The sequence below is a fragment of the Phasianus colchicus genome, chromosome Z (genome assembly GCF_987193195.1).
Source record: "Phasianus colchicus chromosome Z, bPhaCol1.hap1.1, whole genome shotgun sequence".
Classification (NCBI taxonomy): domain Eukaryota; kingdom Metazoa; phylum Chordata; class Aves; order Galliformes; family Phasianidae; genus Phasianus; species Phasianus colchicus.
Window position 1 is genome coordinate 75226139 of NC_143476.1, and position 22783 is coordinate 75248921.

The 22783-nt window shown below is 39.2% G+C and overlaps 1 protein-coding gene across 1 annotated transcript; it reads left to right on the forward strand.

The window, feature by feature from the left end:
* Window positions 1-140: 140 nt before the first annotated feature.
* Window positions 141-22240, forward strand: CDC20B (cell division cycle 20B; the record flags this gene model as incomplete). Its single annotated transcript, XM_090132003.1, has 10 exons — window positions 141-381; window positions 1942-2063; window positions 4829-4925; window positions 8399-8509; window positions 10181-10377; window positions 11112-11206; window positions 16637-16865; window positions 17945-18070; window positions 18782-18899; window positions 21487-22240. Coding segments are annotated over 10 exons (1464 nt in total), but the record flags the coding sequence as incomplete, so codon positions are not given.
* Between the last annotated feature and the right edge of the window lie 543 nt (window positions 22241-22783).

Consider the following 22783-nt stretch of genomic DNA (forward strand, 5'->3'; position numbering starts at 1 on the left):
CCAGACAGGAGTCTACGCTCAAGTGTTGTTCAGGCCGTTGTCTGGCCAAGGTCCATTTCCATGGCCTCCTTGTTCAGGGAGAGACTGAACTCATGAAGACTTGAAATAGTGTGAAAGGACAGAACAACCTTATGTGATGACTGGTTTTGGTGTTTTGCCTTCCTTCGCTCGTGCAGGCCCTGGATTCAGAAAGGACCACGTACTCCGGGTTTAAGAGCTCCATCAGGAGGAAGCTGGCGGCCAGGGTTCGGGTGGCGAGCAGCCCTGCTGTCACAAGGTGGCAGCAGCGACATGCGGGACGCCTCGCAGCAGAGCCGCGCCGGGCCCGCAGCGCAGAGCTTTGTGCCCGCCGGGGCGCGCAGCTCGTCAGGAGGCCTCCAGGTGGGGCAGCGGGGGAGAAACGAAGGTTTTCATCGTGAGGGCGGCATCATGAAGGGACTTCTGAAATCATCAGGAGCAGGCAGTTAGCGCAGGGTGTGCTACTGTGCTCCCCATGTCGTAGTGGACAAGGGCTCCGGCTACAGCAGAGGCAGTCTGTGCAGGCAGTGAGCTCAGAGGCAGCTTTCCTTCAGTGAAATTACACTGCTGACATGATAAGAGCCAGGCCCGAGCTTCCAGCTACTACTGCACAGACAGATAGGATAGCAGGCCTTACATATGGCTGACATCAAACGTGGGAGTTAAAGAAAAGACAAGCCAAAACCTCTTTTTTAACCAAGTAACTCCTGTTGCAGACCAACTTTTTTGCATCTGCAATAGAATCTCTTTTGTTGTTGTACTTTTGCTTATGGAGTAGCTAACAATAACTGACAGGACAGAAAGGAGGTCTTGCAGAAGACCTCCTCCTTCTGTGTCTCCTTTCCATTGCACATGGATACCACTGACCTGGCCATAACTGCAGAACTTTGACCAGTCTGGGTGCCTGGACATGGTGTAGTGCACACTTACAGACAACACACTGATGGAGAAACTTGCCCTATGTTATTCTCCCCTCCGATGCCTCAGACTTTAGGTATTGATAAAAGTCCTGTCTGCCAAGGAACACTTGCCCACAGTTCATCTTAGGGAGAGGCTTGTCTGAAAGCCGTTCAGAACACAGGTCAAACTTTCAGGACTTTGACATGCTCTGAAGAATTGACTCTGGAGGAGGTTATTTTCCTCCATCCACAACAAAGGGGGCTGAGGAAACAGTAAGACTTTAACCTTTAAACAAACTCACTCCTACTTCAGTAGTGGTAAGGAAAGCTGGAGGAGGATTTACACACTGCATATACAAGAAGAGCTTCCTGGAATAATGAGAGAAATAAACAAGGCACATTCTTTGATTAATAATGGAAATAGTTAGACAGCAAATAAAAGGTATTCTTTAGCATCCCTGATGTGTTTCCATGAGGCTATGACTATAACTGTTGGAGACAAACCGAAATTCTGTTTTCTGCAGAGCAGAATACTCTTCAGCGATGTGGACATAATGCATGCCCAGCTGTTGGAAAAACAGGCTCTTAAGCAAACTGAGTTATTCATTATCTCAGTTTCTAGAACAGAAAGACCTGGATGTTGTTCCCACCAGCACTGGTGAAAACCAATATGGTCCTGGGCAATTAGACTTTGATTTTGTGTGAGGTAGGATCCTCCATAGCCAATGAATTGATATGAGCTACAGAAGTAAATATAGACTGTTTATAAAGTGAGCGAGCAGTATGACTTTTTTCAGACATCTACTTCAAGATGAGATGAATAGCAGAAGAGTCTGTTTCATTTCGCTAACAATAATGGGAAAACAGACTAGTTCAAATGTCAGTGTTTGTATTGTCCCATTTAGTATGTGAGATATGCTTTTAATAAGTAATGTGTTGAAAAGTACTTGACTTGAAATAATTCTGTGTACAATTAAAGAAAAACAAAAACTTGTTTCTGTTAAAATCGTTTGTTTGTTTTCAGTGACAATTAAGATGCTTAAGAAACCCTCCATCATGAAAAGTGCTGTGAATCTATCTAGCAGGCACACTGCAGCAGGCTTGGAAGGGAGAAATAACAGGAAAACCGAACTACAAAAAAAGCAGGTGAGTAAATGCTCTGGTAGAATATTTGCTGATGCGTTTTATTACCTCATCTTTGGTCTAGAATCCATTGTGCTAATGCTACCATATTTACATTGAAAACAATAACAAGAAGAGATCAGTTTAGGAAATGTCCACTAGAAAAATGTCAGAAGCAGTTGCTATATCATTAACTTTATTTAGCTTATTTCTCTTTCTGAGTAAAACTAAATTGAAAGGCAATGAATGACTCATTTTTTTTCATGTGATTCAGAACCACGGTGAAGAAGATCATTTTTTCAGTCGCACAGGATGTAGTAGTTCGTTTTGTCATGTAGATAGAATGGGCTACTATAAAAATTTTGCCAAAAAGTAGCTGTGAATAAAGTTTTTCACTAGATTTCACTAGACTAGAAGCTAAAGTTAGGTAGTTATGTTTAACAGTTATTGGCAAAGGACGGAAGAACACATGGAATCTACTGTGTGAAATAAAGGCTTCTGATCTCCTCCCACTCTAGTGCTGTTTTTTATTGCTGAACACTTTACCCTTCATTTCTGCTAGTGGCCACTGGCACAAAATTTCTTTTCTCTTTAGGCTTTATTTATTGCCTTTTAGTCATCTTAAATAAACCTATGCACCCACTCATTTTTGTTAACTTACTGAAAACTGACTTCTCATATGAATCATGGTGATACTTATCTGTGTTAATAAAAGTTATTACCATTACATATACTGAAAGCAAGGTCAATATTTTCATGTTACCTGATTGTGACAGTTGTATATATTAAGTTATAAACTTGTAGTCACTGACCTACACTCCCCTTTCCTGGATTACACCAGTTTTAAGGTCAGCGCTAAGACAGTGATAGCTATTTTCAAGTGGTGACTTTTTTGAAAGTAACTCTTGAGTGAGGAAACTTGATAGCTGCACACCTAATGTTGTTGCTTGTACTGGCTTACAATTCTTAATATTGTTGAGAAATGCCCATGAAGGTGTCAAAATAAACTTCAAAAAAAAAAAAAAGAGGTAATGTTGAGATAGCTGAACTAGAAGTCTGGTTGGTTGTTTCTTTTAATACTTGTACTTTTGAAAATCACTGAATGTTGCAAAACAACCCATGCATTTACAGCATCTTGGGAAACCCAGTTTTTGTGACAATCACTTTCCTTTCTAAGTAAGCAAATTATTCTGGAAAAATCTCATGTCAAGAAAAGTCCTTTCCTGCCTTTTTACCCACCATGATCTTACTGGAGAGTGTGCATTTTAAGATTGTTGAAATGGGGTCAAGTAATCTTAGTTGTATATACCCCACAGAGAACACAACCTTTTTGTGCAGTAAGTATGAAGTAGTATTGGTAAAACATACTTTTTTTGCTTCAGTTTTTGTGTGATTTTAAAGATAATTGCAATGATTTTACTATTCTCAGTGTTAGTCCTTCATATCTCATTCTCTTAATCAGAGTTCTACACCAACTTCCTATAAATTTATTGTGTGGGTCTTTGAAATAACATTGTGGGATAAAATGTTTTTGCATTCCAGTGAATGTGTGTGGTTCTCCTTGTGAGACAAAAGATTGCTTCCCTGTCCACACAGTAGGTTTTCCATAGAAATATCTGCTCTTATTTTAAATGCACACAGATCCAAGCAATCAGATTAGCTTTCTGCCAAATTGACTATATAAATCATTCAGAAAATTCCTCTCAAAGCTGACAGCTTGCTGAACAGCTCTGATATTTGAAGGTTATGTTTTTGTAAGACATTTCTTATCAAGATTACAATGGGGTTTTGAAGAAGAGTAACAGTGAATGTGTTCGGAAAGATAGATTTCAGAAAAAATTGCAAAAAGAACATATTAAGTGGCTGATTGAAACATCAGTGACATTTCCACCTGACTGTAAATAAAGAAAGTACCAAACAGACAACAAGCTTGAGAGCATTCATCTCAAAAAACAAAAACAAAAACAAAAACCAGCAACATTATGAAGAAGCTTGTATTATTAAGGATTAGTGTAGAGATACATATAGCCTTACCTGATGATCTCAGCCTTACCTGAATTTGTCTGAAGACTTAACATAATTTTTTTTGAAGAAGGAAAAAATTCCAATAACAATTCAGGTCTCCCTTTGCTTTTCTTCTGCATCGTCTGTTTCTTTGACTCCTGGGGAAAGGTTAATACAAAAAAAAATTCTTAGTTCTTTGAGGCACTTTGCTTACATTTTTAGCACATGTGGCTTCAAAATGTGGTACTGTTTTAACAAATGGGATCATGGAGCCCAGACACTTGGACTCTAGCCAGAGTGAGGACTACAGTAGGTTTCATGCTGGAATCAATTACTCTGCAGTATATGCACCACAGAACTGATCAGACAAGGCATTAGATATATTGCCTGCATGCAAAGAAACTTGGTGTTATGTGCTAGTAAAATTAGCCCAAATGCCAATTTAGAGGAGGACAAGAAGACACTAAAACTCAGTGAGTGACACATAGAGGCCTAAAATATCTTCCAGTAGTAAGATGGTCTTGTTTAAACAGCTTTGTTAAAGTTTTTATGATCATTAGCAATGAACTGGTATTTTATGGAAGGAAAGAGGATTACTATAGATGGAGCATATGATTTGGACTTTGATATTCTGTATCTTTTGCTGAATTCCCACCCAAGAGTTCAGGTGTTTTAAAACTTCTATGTAAAGAAGATTCAATACTTCAAAGGTATGCTAACCATGGTACTTAAATATGTTCTTGACAGATTTCTTCATTCATATTTTCACTTCTATGCATAGACAGAAATGTACTACTCGACTTCTAATGGTCCAAGAAACTGGATATAGCATGGCAGAAAGTGACATGAAGGTTTGTGAAAAAACCAGTTGCATCTGGAAAGGTATGTTCCACTGTACCAAGTACCCCATGCACAATGAATGATAAGATAGAGCAGGCTGTATCTACTCTGAGAAAATCACCAGTTCCAGTAAATGTTACAGAATAGTACAAGGTGGCTGAGATCCACTTGGATCCACTCCAGGTGCGTGGATCCACTTCCCTTACAGTTCCCTTACAGTTCCCGTACCCTCTGATGAGATGTATCTCCACCTCTTCCACTGTGGTTAGGCGCTTTATCTATCACCTGGCTTGCCTTTGGGCCGCATCAGACACATCGTTGGCCCTGAAAACATAATTTTCCTTTGGCTTTCCAATTTCAGATGTGTGAAATAATGTAGGTTTTTGCTGCAGACTGGGCCCAGGGTATCTATTAGATGGAGTGTTGGGTATATGAGAATGCAAGACATGCAGAGCTGGTGGGATCTTGCCACACCTACCTGTAAGGAAAGGTAGGTGGAACAATCCCTTGCTCTAGTCACGGTTTCATTTAACTGGGAACTGATTGATTTCCTTCAAAAATATGAGAATGAGTGAGCATATGGAGACTGTGAATGAGTGAACTGTAAGCCAACTGGGACGTGAGGAGCTGATCTGTAGAATAATACAGATATTACAATTTTTTTTTAATATGAGGTCGTTCATTAGGCATCAGGCCAATATTTTGTTATGTTCTGTCTTAGGTCTTTTTTTTTTTTGTGATCTGGCTATTTCTGTATGTGCTGAATTTTTACCAGTCAGGATCTGATTCATGCTCATGTGATGATAGTGAGAAACAACCTCTATATGAGCCTGAAGTTCGGCTCCTGTGGAAGAAGTTGTGGACTATGTGGCAGACTGGTATATATTTGTTTGTTACTGTACAAATAAAGCTTAATTCAGAGCCTTCAGAAGCATCAGTATGAGGATTAGTCATAGTATTTTTTTCCTGATGGCAAATGAATACATGTGTCAGGAATACTGGGTTTTATTCCACCCACCTACTTGTTGACTGAGTGACCTTGTGTTACAATACTGCCTACTTACCATTTCTCGAGTCTTATTTTGAGAACTGACACAGGCATGTGAAAACCAAAATCCTTTCAAAAACCAGTGATAATCTTCCAGTACTCAGGTAAAGTAACACAAAATTGGATAATGAAACTTAATTTCCACTGATAAAAAAATTCTATAAAGCACACTCAATTGTCCACAAAGTATGTGAGTGGAGCTGAAAGCGTGATCTCTATGAATTTGAAGAGGATTACTCATGAGAAGAGAAAAATGAAATAAGTTATGCAGATCATTTCATCCTTTCTCAGTGCTTAATCCTGGCTACCAGTATTAGAGATCATTTTCAGAGTATCTCAAAACTGTTGTCATTCTCCAGCTGTTGTAACTAAGTGCTTCAGTTTTCTTAAACTGTTGTACTTGGCTGGGTTTGGAAGTGGTTGATAAGATATAAAAAAAAAACAACCAAAAATGTAGATGTTAGAATTACAGAATCACAGAATTGCCAGGGTTGGAAGGGACCTCAAGGATCATGAATCTCCAACCCCCTTGCCACACGCAGGGCCACCAACCATTCCACCTAATGCTAGACCAGACTGCCCAGGGCCCCATCCAATCTGGCCTTGAACACCTCCAGGGACGGGGCATCCACAACCTCCCTGGGCAGCCTGTTCCAGCACCTCACCACTCTCTCCGTAAAGAATTTCCCCCTGACGTCCAACCTAAATCTCCCTTCCCTCAGCTTAAAACCATTTCCCCTTGTCCTGCTGTCACTCACCCTTTCAAAGAGTTGATTCCCCTCCTGTTTGTAGGCTCCCTTTAGGTACTGAAAGGCTGCAATGAGGTCACCCCGCAGCCTTCATTACATATTTTTCTGTACACACTAATCACATTTCAGTGATATTAAACCTTTTTTAGGGTTAGAATGGACTGTTACATGTTGCTTTGGGCAGGTAAGGTCTTATAGCCAATCATTCCTGCAAGTCTTGATTTTTTTAATTCCACAAACTTTTAGAGAAAAGTCACTGTGGCCCATTTCTTTCTTGTCTTCTGCTTTTATTTGTGTGGAGGATTTGATGATTTGCTTTATATTATATGCACACCACTGATACTTCTGGTGCACTTGACCCCAAAGCACCTGGGGCAACACAGGGACAATGAGGCAGTGTGGTAAATCCCTCAGGCAGCACTTTTGGCTCATTCATGGAAGCTCCTTCACACACCCATGGGCCCTATATCCCTTATGGATGCGCTCTAGGTCTGAGCTGCATCCCAATGAGATGCACCACATCGCTGTTGGTCCCAGGTACTCAGTGGGCAAAAGGCAGCATCTCAGAAGCTAAGCGGGGTTATACTTAGTACAATGATGGAAGACTGAAGGCCTTGGCCTTGCTTTTATTGGTTGGACTTGATGGTCTAAGAGGTCTTTTCCAGTCTTAATGATTTTATGATTCTATGATTCTATGATTCTACAACAGGTATCACAGCTGAAAGGAGAAACAGTTGTTTTTTGACAGCAATTCATTTTTGGCTAGGGGATAAAACTAAGGGTGAAATAAGTGTGAGATAAAGTTCTCCACAATTTGCCATTGATAAGACTTCTGTATAGGATTATAATATGTGTATTTGCATTACAGAGTGCAAAAATTTTGTCAGTGTTCATTTTTATTAACAGAAGGATTGGTTGTTGAATTGGATAATGTCTTCTGCCTGTGAAGTTTTGGCATACATTCTAAGTGCTCTTCTCTGGGGAATATTTCAAAAACAAAGTCAAAACATGAAGAGAAGTATAGAAATATTAGTTTCCAGATCTCTATGCTGCTTATTACAGCTAGATAAATTCTTACACGTAAAAATGTAGCTTTAAATGATTAATGGTGATAATTTACTATAATGCTTAGCAGTTGTTGCAGAATCACGTAGACAGTGACCACAAAGGCTGACTCTTCTGCTTGCTCATACTTGAAATTTACTGTTACTGCTTTGGTTTCTGAATTTCGTGTGGTTACAAACTTAGAATGCTGTCATCAAAGTGGGTTTAAAAACCTTTTCCTGTGCTAGATGTTGATAGAGGAGACTGTTGAAGAGAAATTAACGTCAGAAAGCAAAAAGGTTAATTGCTGCACGATGGGTTTTGAGGTAGGAGAGCCAATGTGAACTGCTACTAGCAACTTCTCACAGAAGCTCACCAGACAAAGACATAAAATGTATTCTACACTGAACTGTGATGTAATTTAAGCAAAATATAGCAAACTCTATTCTCCACTATAGCTGAGTGCATCCATGGAGATTTGATAGAGCTGATAAAAGGAAGATTTCATTACTTTTGTGTGCAATGTTTTGGCCTAACCAGGATAAATTAGACCCATCTAGACATCTGTGGATCATAGACAGAGACTAATATAGTGAATATGAAAGGCTTTGTTATGAGGAAAACTGGTGCTATTTTGCATGATTGAACTGTGTGTGATGAATCTTCAAATGCAGGATGCCAAGAAGAGATGCAGAATGAGTTCAGAACTCTTACCATCATGAAGCCATCAGTGACATTGGAGCCAGAACTGAGGCTTCATATTACTGGTTTGCGTGATGATTACTGTAAGTTATTTTCTTATGACTGAGGCTTCTGCAGAGATTGAGAAAACTTATATATACTTCAAGAAAGATGGCAAGGGTGTTTTCCCTTCAGACCGAATTGGAATTCTACAATACTTATGCATGATGTCATTTTTTCTTAGAAATTTGCAGCTTTGAAAACTGTCCCAGGATGTAGAGATTACTGATCAAATCCTAGAATCATTAACACCTAGCTCTTGTGCAGCTTTTTTCAGCAAGTCTTAATTCAAATTTAAAATCAGACCAGTGAACACACCTCCATGCTAAGGACATTTCAGCTGTTAGCAGCCTGTCCACACAGCAACTTTATTTAACAAACTTTGAAATCTCTAGTTATGGGAGGAACCAGTGATTTGCTTATGGTTTAGATGAGAGATGTCTTCTGAACTAAATTCTCACCTACATCTTTGGTGGTAAAATTAAACATGCACAGAAAAATGGATGGTTTTCTGTTCTACATTGGCAAATATGTTAAAATACTTCTGAAGCCCTAGCAACTCCATAGTTGAAAGTGTTAGAAATTGTTCCTGTGCTTCAATTGATGTTTGTGTTTTGTTTCCTTTTTTCTTTTTTTTTTTTTCTTAACCTGTTCTTGCAAGCATTCTTTAGATGTAAACCTATGATCAAGACAAAAGTTTGTTTGTATCCAGATTGAGTCTGGATTTCTATCTGGATGATTTTTCACCTATTATGCACAAGATGTATCCACAAAATAATAGCATTAGTAGAATTCTTTAGAAGTTATTTTTTAGTGCGTATTTCTGACTGTTAGAATCAGGACTCTAATCAAACAGCTGACTGAAAGATGAAACTGTTCTTCAGAGTGATTATAGTTACTGAAGCATAGCATCAGACCTTGGCCTATGCTAACTATTTTCTTCAGGGATCATTTAAAAGGACTTTTAAGCTGTCACAGCTGACGATTTGCGTTGACATCAGAGAGTGTACTGTTGTTCTGTGTCAGTATTAGATATTGCATACCAACTCTTTCTGGCCTGCCTGACACAGCAGGCTGTTCTGAGGCTAACTGGTGCAATGGCTTCCTTTGCCAGGGTCTATAGTGCACCTTGCATAAGTGGAAACAGTATTTCTTGCATTTGCTTACTGATCAAACTCTGCGGGAGAGGTGCAGAATTTCTCTGATTCCTTTCTGCATTTTTCTTCTGTCACACGGAGAGTAAATGTTAGTATTAGCTCAAGGAAGAACTGTAGCACATAGACTTTCTCCTATGTCTTTACCAAAAAAATGAATTATTTTGGAACAAGAATGTTTTTGCAATTCTAGCTGGTACTGGAGAACACTTATTTCTGGTGGCAGAAATTTGAGTGATATGGCTGTCCAAAATGATGGATGATAGATGTAAAAACATTTAGTGAGGAATCTGTAAGTCACATTCTTCTGTATAAACATACAGATTTGTGGTAGTTAACCTAATGAAGATCTTTTCTTGTTAGAAATACTCACCTTCATTTAGTTCTCATTTATGTCCTAGTTGAATATGAGCTAGTAATGGCTTCATTGAAGCAATGCCATGAGTTTTTCCTGTAGATATTAAAAGAAAGCCTCTGCCCCAGCCATACACCTTCCCCCTCCACCCCCCTAGCTTATTACCTCTAACCTTCTTGCAGTAATTTTTAGAAGCTTTTTTCTAGATCTAAACATATTGGACTGGAACCTTGAAAATTTCATTGCTGTTGCTCTAGGATCTGCTGCGTATATTTGGAATGGAAGAACTCTTCAAGGCATTGAAAGCATTGATTTAAATTCCAGTTCCAAATACATTTCATCTCTAGCTTGGATTAAAGAAGGAACTTGCCTTGCTGTTGGCACTAGTGATGGAGAAGTGCAAGTACTTAATATTTTATTTTTTTGTCTTTCTCAGTTTTTGGCTGAAGTGTCCATGAGACAATCTTCTTTGTTTAATGAAACAAAACAAGAAGGTTGGCTAAAATACAGAAAAACTCTGCTCTGGATGGTGCATAACAATTACATCATCCCTCATGTTACAGAATAACTGCACAGAGGGAGTCAGATTTTCTTTTCATCAGTAATTGGAACTCTTTAGTTATTTTTCTCAGCATAGGCCAGTCTTTCTTGTATCTCTCTTGCTAAGGTCACTCTAGTAGAGACAGATACTGTTAGAACTTGAGCAAAAATTGTACTCATAGATTCACACCCCTGAATTTCACTTCAGATTATACACATAAAACTCTGTCTGCTGTTGTAGAACAGTCCTGTTTTGAAAGGTCTTTGTTGGATGTTGGCTGTGATACTGGATAATATGGGGATCTATCTGGTAGAGTTCTGATTCAGCACGCCAGTTCTTTCAAACACAGACTTCCAAATACTGGCATATAAGCAGCTTTAAATTCAGAGATGCACATTCTCTTATATAAAATAAAGTGAAATATTATGTGAAAAAAATAGTGTCAAATGAATGAGCTTGAAGTTGTCTGTATGTCTTATCAGAACTGAATAGTTGTTTACCTGCAAACAAATGAAGATTTTCTCTCTCCCTCTCTCTCTCTCTCTCTTTTTCTGTTAAATTTGCATTTGTTCTATGTGTTTGTTTTGTATTGGCAGCTGTGGGACATTGAAAGGAAAAGGAGGTTGAGAAATATGTTTGGCCACCTGTCTGTAGTTGGAGCTCTGAGCTGGAATCATTATATACTGAGCAGGTGAGTGCTATAGTCTGTTCACAGAAAGAATCCTAATACTTTCATCTAGACAGGCATCCCAATCATTTGATTTGTTTTTGTTGGTTTTGGTTAAAAATGTTTTATTCTTTACCAGCCACTACAGAAGCAATATGTAGGTATTCTTTATGTCAGGAAAGCAACCAAATGGAATTTAGCCTGCCACTTTAGTCTCTGTTTTTACTGTTCTTAAGAAATCTGCAACCACTTCTAAAATTTCTCTAGGATGTGGAGCACATGGTTGTGTTTTTTTGGAAAATTTGAGCTTTAAATGGTATTATCTCCAGTGGGTCCAGATTCCAAAAATGATAGCTTACTCAGTGCCAGGGAGAGGACATGTAGCTTAGGCTGCCCTTCTATTGACTTTTCAGATGCATGGCAAAACACAGTTGTTAGAGTTACACTCTTCTCTAGCTGTGTATCTGTGAGGAAAGGCCAATTCAGTGCTAGCCACAACCTGAACCCTATTTTGAGGAAGGATGAAAATGGTTGCCTTTTGCCCTGCCAAGGGTGAATATTTTATATTTGGGCATCATTTCAATATGCAGACTCAGGAGAGAAGGATAAAGAATCCAATTTCGTGTTTTGTTCCTTTTTTCTCTCTCTGTTTCCAGTTCAGATCTTTGTTTTAGGCTTGAAGAATGCAAGGGAAAACTTGTTTATAAAGGATGTTTCTTCTATTTTAAAATAATGTGATACTCTTCTGTTTTACTTAAACAGGGATTACACCCAACATTGACTGATTATATTTTTAATCTCAAAACGAAAGTTGTTATCTCTTGATGAGATCACCAGAGGTAGTTTTGTTTCACAGGATGTTGAGGTTTTTGATTCTGTTGGAGCTGCTAGGCAGAGTAAGATTCAACGTTACCCACTGATCAGCAGTTAATAAAATGCTGTGGCTCTTGCAGAATGTTTATGAATTACATTACAAATACACATCTTCAGCATCTGCTTGGCATAACTTAATCACAGTCAGTATTAGTTTCGGTTTGCATTTCAGCTTAGCCAAAGAAGTGAAAGCAGTAGAAACTTATATTACAAATCTTTCTGAATAGAAATTGATTATAAAATTCAACATGAAACTGTGAACTGCATTTTTTGTTGATAGATTAAGTTCAGATGACATTTATTTCTCTTGCTAGATTTGATACTAGCCAATTAATTACTACACAGTTAAACTATCTGTATAATCAGAAAAAATAGAGTTAATATTCATTGCTACTAAAATAAAATCAGCATTCTTACAGGAAACTTCACTATAAGTTGATACTTTGATACTTTGGAATAACATAGTAATTCCTATAGTTAAAAATAGACATAACAAAACCTCATGGATATCTGAATACATTTCAGTACAGCAGATTAATTTGTTTGAGTTTTTAAATTGGTTCTATTTGTATTTAGCAAAATAGATGCAATATTTTGTGTCAAAAGAAAATAATATTGACTTCACAGAATCACAGAATAGTAGGGGTTGGAAGGGACCTTCAGAGATCATTGAGTCCAAACCCCCTGCCAAAGCAGGTTCCCTACACCAGGTTGCACAAATAGGTGTCGAGGTGGGTCTTGAATATCTCCAGAGAAGGAGACTCCACAACCTCCCTGGGCAGCCTGTTCCAGTGCTCCGTCACCCTCACTGTAAAGAAGTTCTTGTGCACATTGGTGCGGAACTTCCTATGCTGCAGTTTTTGGCCGTTCCTTGTCCTGTCTCCACACACTGCTGAAAACAATCTGGCCTCGCCACTCTGCCCCCCACACCTTAGATATTTATAGACCTGGATCAGGTCCCCTCTCAGTCTTCTTTTCTCAAAGCTAAACAGACCCAGGTCGCTCAGCCTTTCTTCATAGGGAAGATGCTCCAGGCCTTTCACCATCTTTGTGGCCTTTCGCTGGACTCTTTCCTGTCTTTTTTGTACTGGGGAGCCCAGGACTGGACACAGTACTCCAGATGAGGCCTTACTGGAGCAGAGTAGAGGGGGAGGATCACCTCTCTCGACCTGCTGGCCACGTTCTTCTTAATTTAGCAAACAAAAACATTTCAAAGAGTATTCTCTGGAGCCAAGGTCCTTCACACTTAATCAGTCACTGAAAATCTCTTCGTGTGTCACACTGGCAATTCAGTCCATTTCTGTTCATTAGATTTTCTGCTTATTATTTTGGAGAAGTCTGCATCATTTTTCAGAAGGCAGATGTTAATGCCTCTGCATGTAATGCACATAATGACATGTATCTTCCTTGTTATTTTTCATAAAGATGTGCTTAATATTCAGTGGTGAACTGCTTGGTTGGAATCTTACTAATTTTTGTGGCCTTCAAGAGTTTGAGAAGTCCATAATTTAAGCACATTGAATGACGTTTCTTGCAGTTGGTCACTTAAATGTGTATGTTTTTAGAGCTTCTAAATTAATCAACTTGTATCTGAAGATTCTTTAAGAGACTGTGTGGGAAAGTCTCCAATCAACATAGTCTTAAATAAATCTATTGCAGTAATGTAAGATACTTGTTTCTCAGTTACTCAGATACCCTAATACAAGCTGGGGGATGTGAAGATGAAGCACAGCCCTGCCAAGAAGGGCTTGTGAGTACTAGTGGATGGCAGGCTGGAGATGAGTCAGCAGTGTGTCCTCGCTGCTCAGAAAGCCAACCTTATCCTGGGCTGTATTGATAGAAGGGTGGCCAGCAGGGCAAGGGAGGCAAACCTGCCCATCTGCTCTGCAGTGGGGAGACCACATGTGGAGTACTGCATCCAGATGTGGAGTCCTCAGTACAGGAGAGACATAGTGACTCCATAGTTGGAGTGTGTCCAGAGGAGGTCCACAAAAAAAAATGATCCATGGGATGACACATCTTCCCTATGAGTACAAGCTGAGATATCTGGGGCTGTTTAACTTGGAGAAGAGAAAACCTGGGGGAAACCTGGTTGATAGTGGCCTTTCAGTATCTAAATGGAGTTGTAAGAAAGACTTTAACATTGTCTGTTGTTATGGGACAAGGGAAAATGTTATCAAACTGAAAGAGGGAAGATTTAGATTGGACATAAGAGAGATTATTAAATTTTTTACAGTTAGGATGGTGAGGCACTGGAACAGGCTGTCCAAAGAGGTGGTGGATGCCTCATCTTTGTAGACATTCAAGGTCAGCCTGGGCCAGGCTCTGAGCAACCTCATCTAGCTGTAGCTATCCCTGTTCATTGCAGGGGAGTAGGACTGGATGACCTTTAAGGATCTCTTCCAACTCTAAGGATTCTATTATTTTGTGATTATGTGAAAATATGTTAGGGCTTGTTGATTATCTCATTGCCATAAGAATAGGTGGAACAGTCAATTTCCAGCGCGTGGTGTGATGTCCAGGGGATCAGGCCCAGCCAGCACAGGTTCATGAAAGGCAGGCTGTGCTTGACCAACCTCATCTCCTTCTATGACTGTGTGACCAGATTGGTAGACGAGGGAAAGACTGTTGCTGTAGTCTACCTAGACTTCACCAAAGCCTTTGACACAGTCTCTCACAGTATTCTCCTGGGGAAACTGACTGCCTGTCCTGTGACCTGGACAGGTATACCCTTCTTTGGGTAAGGAACTGGCTAGAGGGTCATGCCCAGAGGGTAGTGGTTAATGGAGTGAAGTCCAGGTGGCGACCTGTTTCAAGTGGCGCCCCTCAGGGGTCAGTACTGGGGCCCATCTTGTTTAATATCTTTATTGATGACCTAGATGAAGGGATTGAGTGCACCCTCAGTAAGTTTGCAGATGACACCAAGTTGGGAGGTAGTGTTGATCTGCGTGAGGGTAGGGAGGCCCTTCAGAGGGATCTAGATAAGCTGGATCGCTGGGCTGAGGTGAATGGGATGAGCTTCAACAAGGCCAAGTGCCAGATCCTGCACTTTGGCCACAACAACCCCATGCAGCATTATAGGCTTGAGCTGAGTGGCTGGATGACTACGAAGAGGAAAGGGACCTGGGGGTGTTGGTTGATGCTCAGACGAACATGAGCCAACAGTGTGCCCAGGTGGCCAAGAGGGCCAATGGAATCCTGGCCTGCATTAGAAATAGTGTGGCCAGCAGGAGTGGGGAGGTAATCATCCGCCTCTACTCAGCACTGGTGAGGCTGCATCTCAAGTACTGTGTTCAGTTTGGGGCCCCTCACTGCAAGGAAGATATTGGGGCCCTGGAGTGTGTCCAGAGAAGGGCAACGAAACTGGTGAGAGGTCTGGAGCACAAATCTTATGAGGAGCGGGTAAGGGAGCTGAGATTGTTTAGTCTGTAGAAGAAGAGGCTCAGAGGAGACCTCATTGCACTCTACGACTTCCTGAAGGAAGGTTGTGATGGGGAGGGTTTTGGCCTTTTCTCCCATGCAACAAACAAGACCCAAGGAAATGGCCGCAAGTTGTACCAGAGGAGATTTAGATTAGACATAAGGAAGAACTTAACTTTTTTTCTCAGAGAATGGTCAGGCACTGGAATGGCCTGCCAAGGGAGGTTGTGGAGTCGCTGTGCCTGGCAGTGTTCAAGAGGCGTCTGGATCAGGAGCTGTGAGATACGGTTTAGTGGCTTGTGGTGGCAATGGTGATGGGAGTATGGTTGGACTAGATGATCTTGCAGGTCCTTCCCAACCTTGTGATTCTGTGTTTCTATGATTCTATGAAAATCAGGGAAAAGAAAATGTGCGGTAAGGTATTTTCAATATTTTCAACTCAATTATACTATTGGTCAGTAAAGCCTATATCAGAACAGTAACAGAGGCCATGCTTGCAAAAATGGGCATTTCCTAGTAAACTGACATAAACTGGCCAAGGTAACTATGGGAGATCAGAGTCTGAGGGAGTGGTCCCTCCGGACAGGTAGAACTATGCATCCATTTCCTAACAGTTAGTAGTGCAACAGTGTCAAGATGAAAGGGTAAATAAGCTGTGACAAGTAGAAGTGATTAATGCAGATTTTCTTTCAATCTGGAAGTGGGAGGGAGAAAGGGAAGAAGGTGAGGGACACAACCAAAGAGCACAGTACTAATGACTACTACTGGTAAGCTCTTTCCCAGGCCAATACAGTTTTACGCTTCCTCTTTGCTGGAGTAATATCTGGCCTTGGTAAAATTCATTTTGCAAAACTTCTTTTCTTGAAGTACAGTTTAGAGTCTACATTAACTGGTTAACTGTTAAACAGTAAGGTACAGATTGGTAGTGTACCATGTAGTATGTCTTCAGGGAAATGAAAACTGTGATGAAGAGCAGGTAATTTGCCTGGCTTGCACTGAGCAGCTGCTTTGCTACTTTCTGTTGTCAGTCACCTCTTTATTATTGCTCTGCAGGCTTCACTCTGATGTGGTTTGCTGCTGAAACCACTGAAGCAACTTCAGTATGACAATGGAACATCTTGTCTTTAATATTAAACACATGCTGTCTTTTCTCAATCACAGTGGTTCAAGACTAGGATCTATTCATCACCATGATGTTCGAGTGGCTCAGCATCACGTTGGTACTCTTTGCCAAAACAAACAAAGCATTTGTAGCCTCAAATGGTCATTATCCAATCAGTTGCTCGCAAGTGGGTCTAGTGATGGTGCACTGAATATCTGGCACAGTGATCCTGGTGTGAGAGGGCAGTCACAGCCATTGAAAACCATACCTCATTCTTCAGCAGTTAAGGTATATGGAGAAGGAAAAAAAATTCTATATTTATTCTCATTAAGTTATGTTGTTGATGCAAACTGTTGTGGAGTTTTTCAGATTGTCTCAGTTTATTTAGATTTCTATTAGCTTCTTCTCTCTTGAATGTTATGCAGATAATTTTAATACCAGTTCTCCTGATGCAGATAAATATGGTAATGCTTTAATTGATCATGAAATTCTACTGGATTAGGAGGCCTTTGCAAATATAATACCAATCAAAAAATCTACAACCTCCTCCTCCTCTCTCTCTCCATCCTGAAAAGTTCTGTGACACAATGCTTAAAAATCATAAGACAATCTTTCTGTTGTTGGAATTCTGGAAAATTGTCTCTGGAATTCCCTCTGCTGAAATTATTTTAAATGTGAAGTTTCTTTTGCTTTCCTGCCCATTTCAGATTATGATTGCTGAAAGCAAAGGATCTAAAGAGAGAAACCAGAAATGAAACAACTTTGATTCTTTATTAAGTCCTAGTCTGGGAAGGAGAGGTTAGATATCAGAAAGAATGAAGAATCCAGCATTTATAAGCTGCTTATCCTCCTGGAAAAGTCTGAGACTAGTCTGAAGCATTGATGATAAAGGATCAGAGAAGATTTATTGAAATGGGTGGAAATGAGTTCTTTGTAACTTTTCTTTAGATAGAGTCAGGACATATTGAAGAAATACCTCAAAGAACCTATCTTTATTTCAAGCTTCTACAATGGCTTGAGTTAGACATAAGTCAAACTGCATTCTGTTGGATTCTTGTGGTACTGAGGTGTGAATCTGTGACCTATGAAGAGTGAGCAGAGAAGCTGTAATTTTATGAGCTTAAGTAAGGCAGTGTAGGCTAACGTAAAGAAATGATGAAGGGAGCAGTAATTGGAGTTTTGGGATCCTATGTTCTGCATGTGTATGGCAGGAAGAGCATGATGTAGTATGGAATAAAAAGAAAGAGATACATTCTGGGTGCTTGTTGCTGATCATTTTTCCAACTGGGCTTTTAAGTAAATTCTGTTCTGTTTTCCAGTTAACCTCCTAGTCTGTTCTGGTGTCTGATTTCTTTTTCTTTTTTAAGGCTATGAACTGGTGTCCTTGGCAGTCCAATGTCATTGCTACAGGGGGTGGAATGAAAGATGGGATTTTGCGTGTCTGGGATATAAACAGTGAAAAACTCCTCCAGAGTGCAGCTACAGATTCTCAGGTGAAGATGAAATATCTGCATGCTCTGGCTCTGCTCTTCCTGTATAGCTATGCTCTTTTGGCAAACTCCCACTGACTTTGGGGGTTGTTCTGCGGGCTGGAGAGCAGCAGGATTTTCTCTGTATCTGCAGTTGTGCTACATTCAGCCCTGAAGTGTGGGGCTGGAGTCAGAAGTAGTTTGTTTTTCATTTACAATTTCTCTTCACACAGAAATGCTTGAAAAGAAGGTAGTCTCACAGCCAGACACTTTTCATCATCTTTTTATTTGTGGCAATGGTGGTTTTGGCCAAAATTCTCATGAAGAGAGAGCGCTGATGGGGAGGACAGCTATCCAGAGTGCTGGGGTGGGGAGAGGTCTAAGAGTCAGAGGTCAAGCATCAGTCTCTTGGGTTAGAATACTAGGAGACAGAGAAATAAATTCTCAGCTGTAATAAAATAGTATAGCTGATGATTTTCCTGGAGCTGTGACAACTTGGAGATATGCTTAGAGGACCTTGGTTTCATACTGATAGGCTATTAATGCATTTAGTCTATAGAGCAGCTGTTCCTTGAAATGTTGCAAGAAATGAAATCATCCTTCTAAATAAATAAATATTCTGCTGGGGCAGTTTCTCAGTAACTTCTTCAAATGCTCTAGGTAACATTTCAGATCTCCTGAATGATCTGTGTTGACTCATTCTGAAAACTAAAATAGAATTTTAAACTACAATAGATTTGTTCATTGCTCTGGTTACCCAAAACCAGTGAACTGATGACTGGACAAGGCCTTCCTGGAAATCAGATGAAAGTATGGCAGCATGCAGGACTAATCAATTCATCAGAACTCTATGGCAAGTATTTCAGTTCATTGTTTTAGATATTTCAATTACCCATTTTTCTCTCTGACCAGTTTTTTTTTTCTTTCTTTTTTTTTTAAATACGTATGTTATACATTTAAGTAAAATAAAGCTTAAAGAGCACTCACCTACACATCTTTACTTACATGCAGGTATTCATTCATTAAGTCTTGATGCATGAGATCATAAAGGTTGGCTTAGTAAGATAGTGATGTAAATTTCTTCTGTAAAATTCTGTAAAGTTCTAATGATGAACTCCTATAATTTCTGAAGCTGTCCTAGGTGCAAACTGTGGATTTAGACTTCTCCCTAAGGATTACTAGGCCTGGACTGAGTGTGCTGGTGTCAGCTTGCTTCAAATACTTTGTAGGCTGGTGGCCTTTTAAATGACACAAAATAGATATGATTCTTCAGTTTTGCAGCTCAGTGAGCCAGGATATTGTACCAGTTTCCAAATTTTGAATGTGATAAATCTCCATGTGTTATCAAGAGCTGTCTGAGTGTTAATGAATGCTTTTGACTGTGAACAGTGCCTTGTGTTGTCTCCTTGTACCATGCTGATAGCTAGGGGAAGTGTAGTCTCCTTACTGTTCTGTTTCAGTCCATAAAGCTGTAGTGTCCCAGCTGTTGTTTGTTATTAAGCCTTCTTGTTGCTGGTGCTTGCTGCCATTCTGATGCATTGAGTTTTACTTGTTTCAGTGTTAAATGAATGAGTAAACAAATAAATGTAACTGAATTTTGTTGAATCCTGTAAAATGCTGAGTATCTGAAAGCACTCAGTAGGAATGAAGTTCATCAGGCATTGTTAAGTACTTTAGCATTTGAGATTGCCAATTACTGAGCATAATTACAACAGAATTCTGACTGATACTAATCTTTTTATAGCAGAGTCCATTTTTGGTTCACTTCTAATAGAAATATTAGAACAATTTACTAGAAGATTCATTTTGGATGTAAATGTAATCCCCTTAGAACTTAGAAAAGTTGTTTATGTCAAAGAAAATACATAATAAAACAAAATATGCAATTTCTTTGAAAAATAACCTGGTGTGATCTTCAAACAATGATGTAAAACTCCACCCTTCTCCACTCAGAAAGTATGGAAATTTATAATTTTGACTTTTCTGATTTCTTCTGACCCCCCAACTCTTCTACTGAAGCTAGTAATAAGTTTTTCAATCAGTGTTGTGGTCCAAAGACCACATCTACAATTCCTTCTTTAGAACTGTTAGAGACACTGAATGGAACAAGAGTGTAAGAAATTTTCTGTCTTTTTAAATTCATGGCTTTTGATATCGACAAAGATCATGTAATCTTTAATAGCTTGAGAAGGGTCAAAGCTTCAAAATAATACCTGCTGAAATAATTTAATAATGGTATCAGAATTCTAGTCACAAAATTTAGGTAGGGGATGTTTTTTAGCACCAGTACAGCAGAATCTTGCTTTTGGTCTGCAGTCTTATGCATCTTCATGGAGTACTACTGTATAAATCCTACAGTTTCAGAAAGCCTTACAGTTCTCCATGTGCTTATCTTCATCATACTGTTTTGAGCTAGAGAGAGAAATGCCACCTCCATTGAGTTCATGGATAATTCAGGTGCAGAGGCTGAGAAGATCACCTATATTCATTCAAAATGATCACCTAAGACTTTCTTCATAACTTTTCACTTCTTTTCAGGATATGACTTGTCTGTTTTAGATGAGGAACACTACAACTCAAAATCCTCATTTTTTTCTCTTAGGTGTCTGTGTCACCTTTATGATTGTCCATGACTCATCCCCCAGATAAGCTAATGGCTAGTAAATTTCAGTAAAAATGCAACCTATGCCCCCATGTGCCTAAAATCCCTATGGATTTTCTTAGGAGTGACATTGTGCAAGATCACACAGGAGGTCTGTGTAAGAGCTGTGAAGCAAATCTCAATTGTCTCAGTTTAGTATCAAACAATTTCTTTAGTTCAGTCAGTTGATTCTACTGTGAGAGACACTTGTATAACTGAGTTAATGAGTTGTGTACATTATTTATGCTGTTAGACTAGGGTAGCTTCTGGCCTTTAGCTACAGCTGCCAAAATTTTCTCCAACTGCAGACAAAACCAAATATAAAATTCCAATAAATTGTTCATTGGGATTACTGTTAAAAGATCTTCCTAATAGTAATAATGCAGCAGCTGGAACCACTATCTTGTAATTGTTGGATCAGCTACTAACTGTCGCAAGGCATAAGCAGCCAGATGGGAAAGCTCAGCAGTCAGACTCATTACCAAACACAGACTTAGGTTATAAATGCAGTGAAGAAACAAGAGTGCAGATTTCATGTTCTCCTTTGACAGAAATGTCTTTTCAATGTGGTTCAGTCCTGGAAGTTAAAGCCTGGTCCCTAAAGGAAAATACTGCCTTCAACTCTTAATGTGAAAATACTCTGTACAAAAGGCTATCTTTGCACATCGTGCAGGGTATCAACCCACTGCAGTAAAAGCAGAACACCTGCTTTGGTTGTAGGTAGAAAAAGCGATTGACAATCTCTGTGTAAAATTGTGATTTATCTTAGCATTTTTTTTTAACTTATTTTATTTTTCAGGTCATAAAGGGAGAGTCCTGCATATAGCCTTGAGCCCAGATCAGAGGAGGCTCTTTTCGGTTGCTGCTGATGGGATAGCTTGTCTGTGGAAATGCCATGAGTATGAAGAGAGCAATGAAAAAAAATAAGTTTTTTTTCTAATGATTATTAGAGCTCATTCTTGTGATTTATTTTCCTTGAAAGCAAATGATTTTATGTATTTCACTCATTCAGTAATTCAAAATATGTGTATTCCTTCCAACTGAAACATGGCAAAAGATAGTGTCATTTTTTCAAGAGTAAAGCAATTTTATCCATTTAGTCCATTATATGAAATGTTAGTAGCTTGTCTTAATTAGCCTAGAGGAAAATAATTCTAACTCTGAAGAATAACAAATCATTTTTGTTTTCATTAAACTAACAAGCATGGATGGAATGCACCCCATGCCAACATAAGGTCTTAGGTCCTGCTTTTATCTATGATTCTTGTAATTTTACATGGTCTTAGTGTCTGTATTGGAATCCAAATGCCAGGCTGTTTAAATTGCATTGAATCAGTCAAGGGCTGGGGTCAGTAGATACCAGTCCAAGGGACTGGATTGTTCCATATATCACATAGCTCATAGTACAGAATCCACCGAAACATTCCTGGAGATCCTAGCAAGATAGATGATACTAAATAAAAATAAATGATTTCTTGACAAGTCATCATTTCTGTCATAGCAATGATAATTAACTTTATTAGCTAAATAAGCTGTATTGAATTTAGAATTTTTTCCTTATATCCACTCACTGTGTTTGTCAGATGTTTGGAAATACAAATAACTGCACAATAATTCTATTAATATCTAGAGTTTTGTAATCAACTTGTTAATAAACCAGACAGGCATAGTCAGTGAAGCGCAGAGTTAATTTTTTATCCCTTAAGGGTAGCAATTTAGTTCTGGGTGTCCATAGATTTGGCAGCTGTCACTCTTCTATGAATTTTACGTAATGCCACATCTCTTGGACTTTAATAGGAATTTTCTGCAAAATGCCTATGTACTGTCAACAGCTAAGAAAGGACGTCAGATTTGGTCTTCAGATGCTACTTAAATACAATTCTGTAGAGCTATTGCAAGCCATATTTTAGCCATAAGAGTCTCTGGAGCTTTGATTTCATTATTGGGAATGAAGAGAGGAAAGGATTCACTCTTGCATTTGTGTCTTAAAAGCCCAGTGAGTTCAGAAGCTCATTAGGGTTTTTTCCCAGTTGAAATGTATTTAGTGTCTGTCTTGTAGCTGAATTGTGAGAAAATGGGATGTAAGGGGGGTAGAT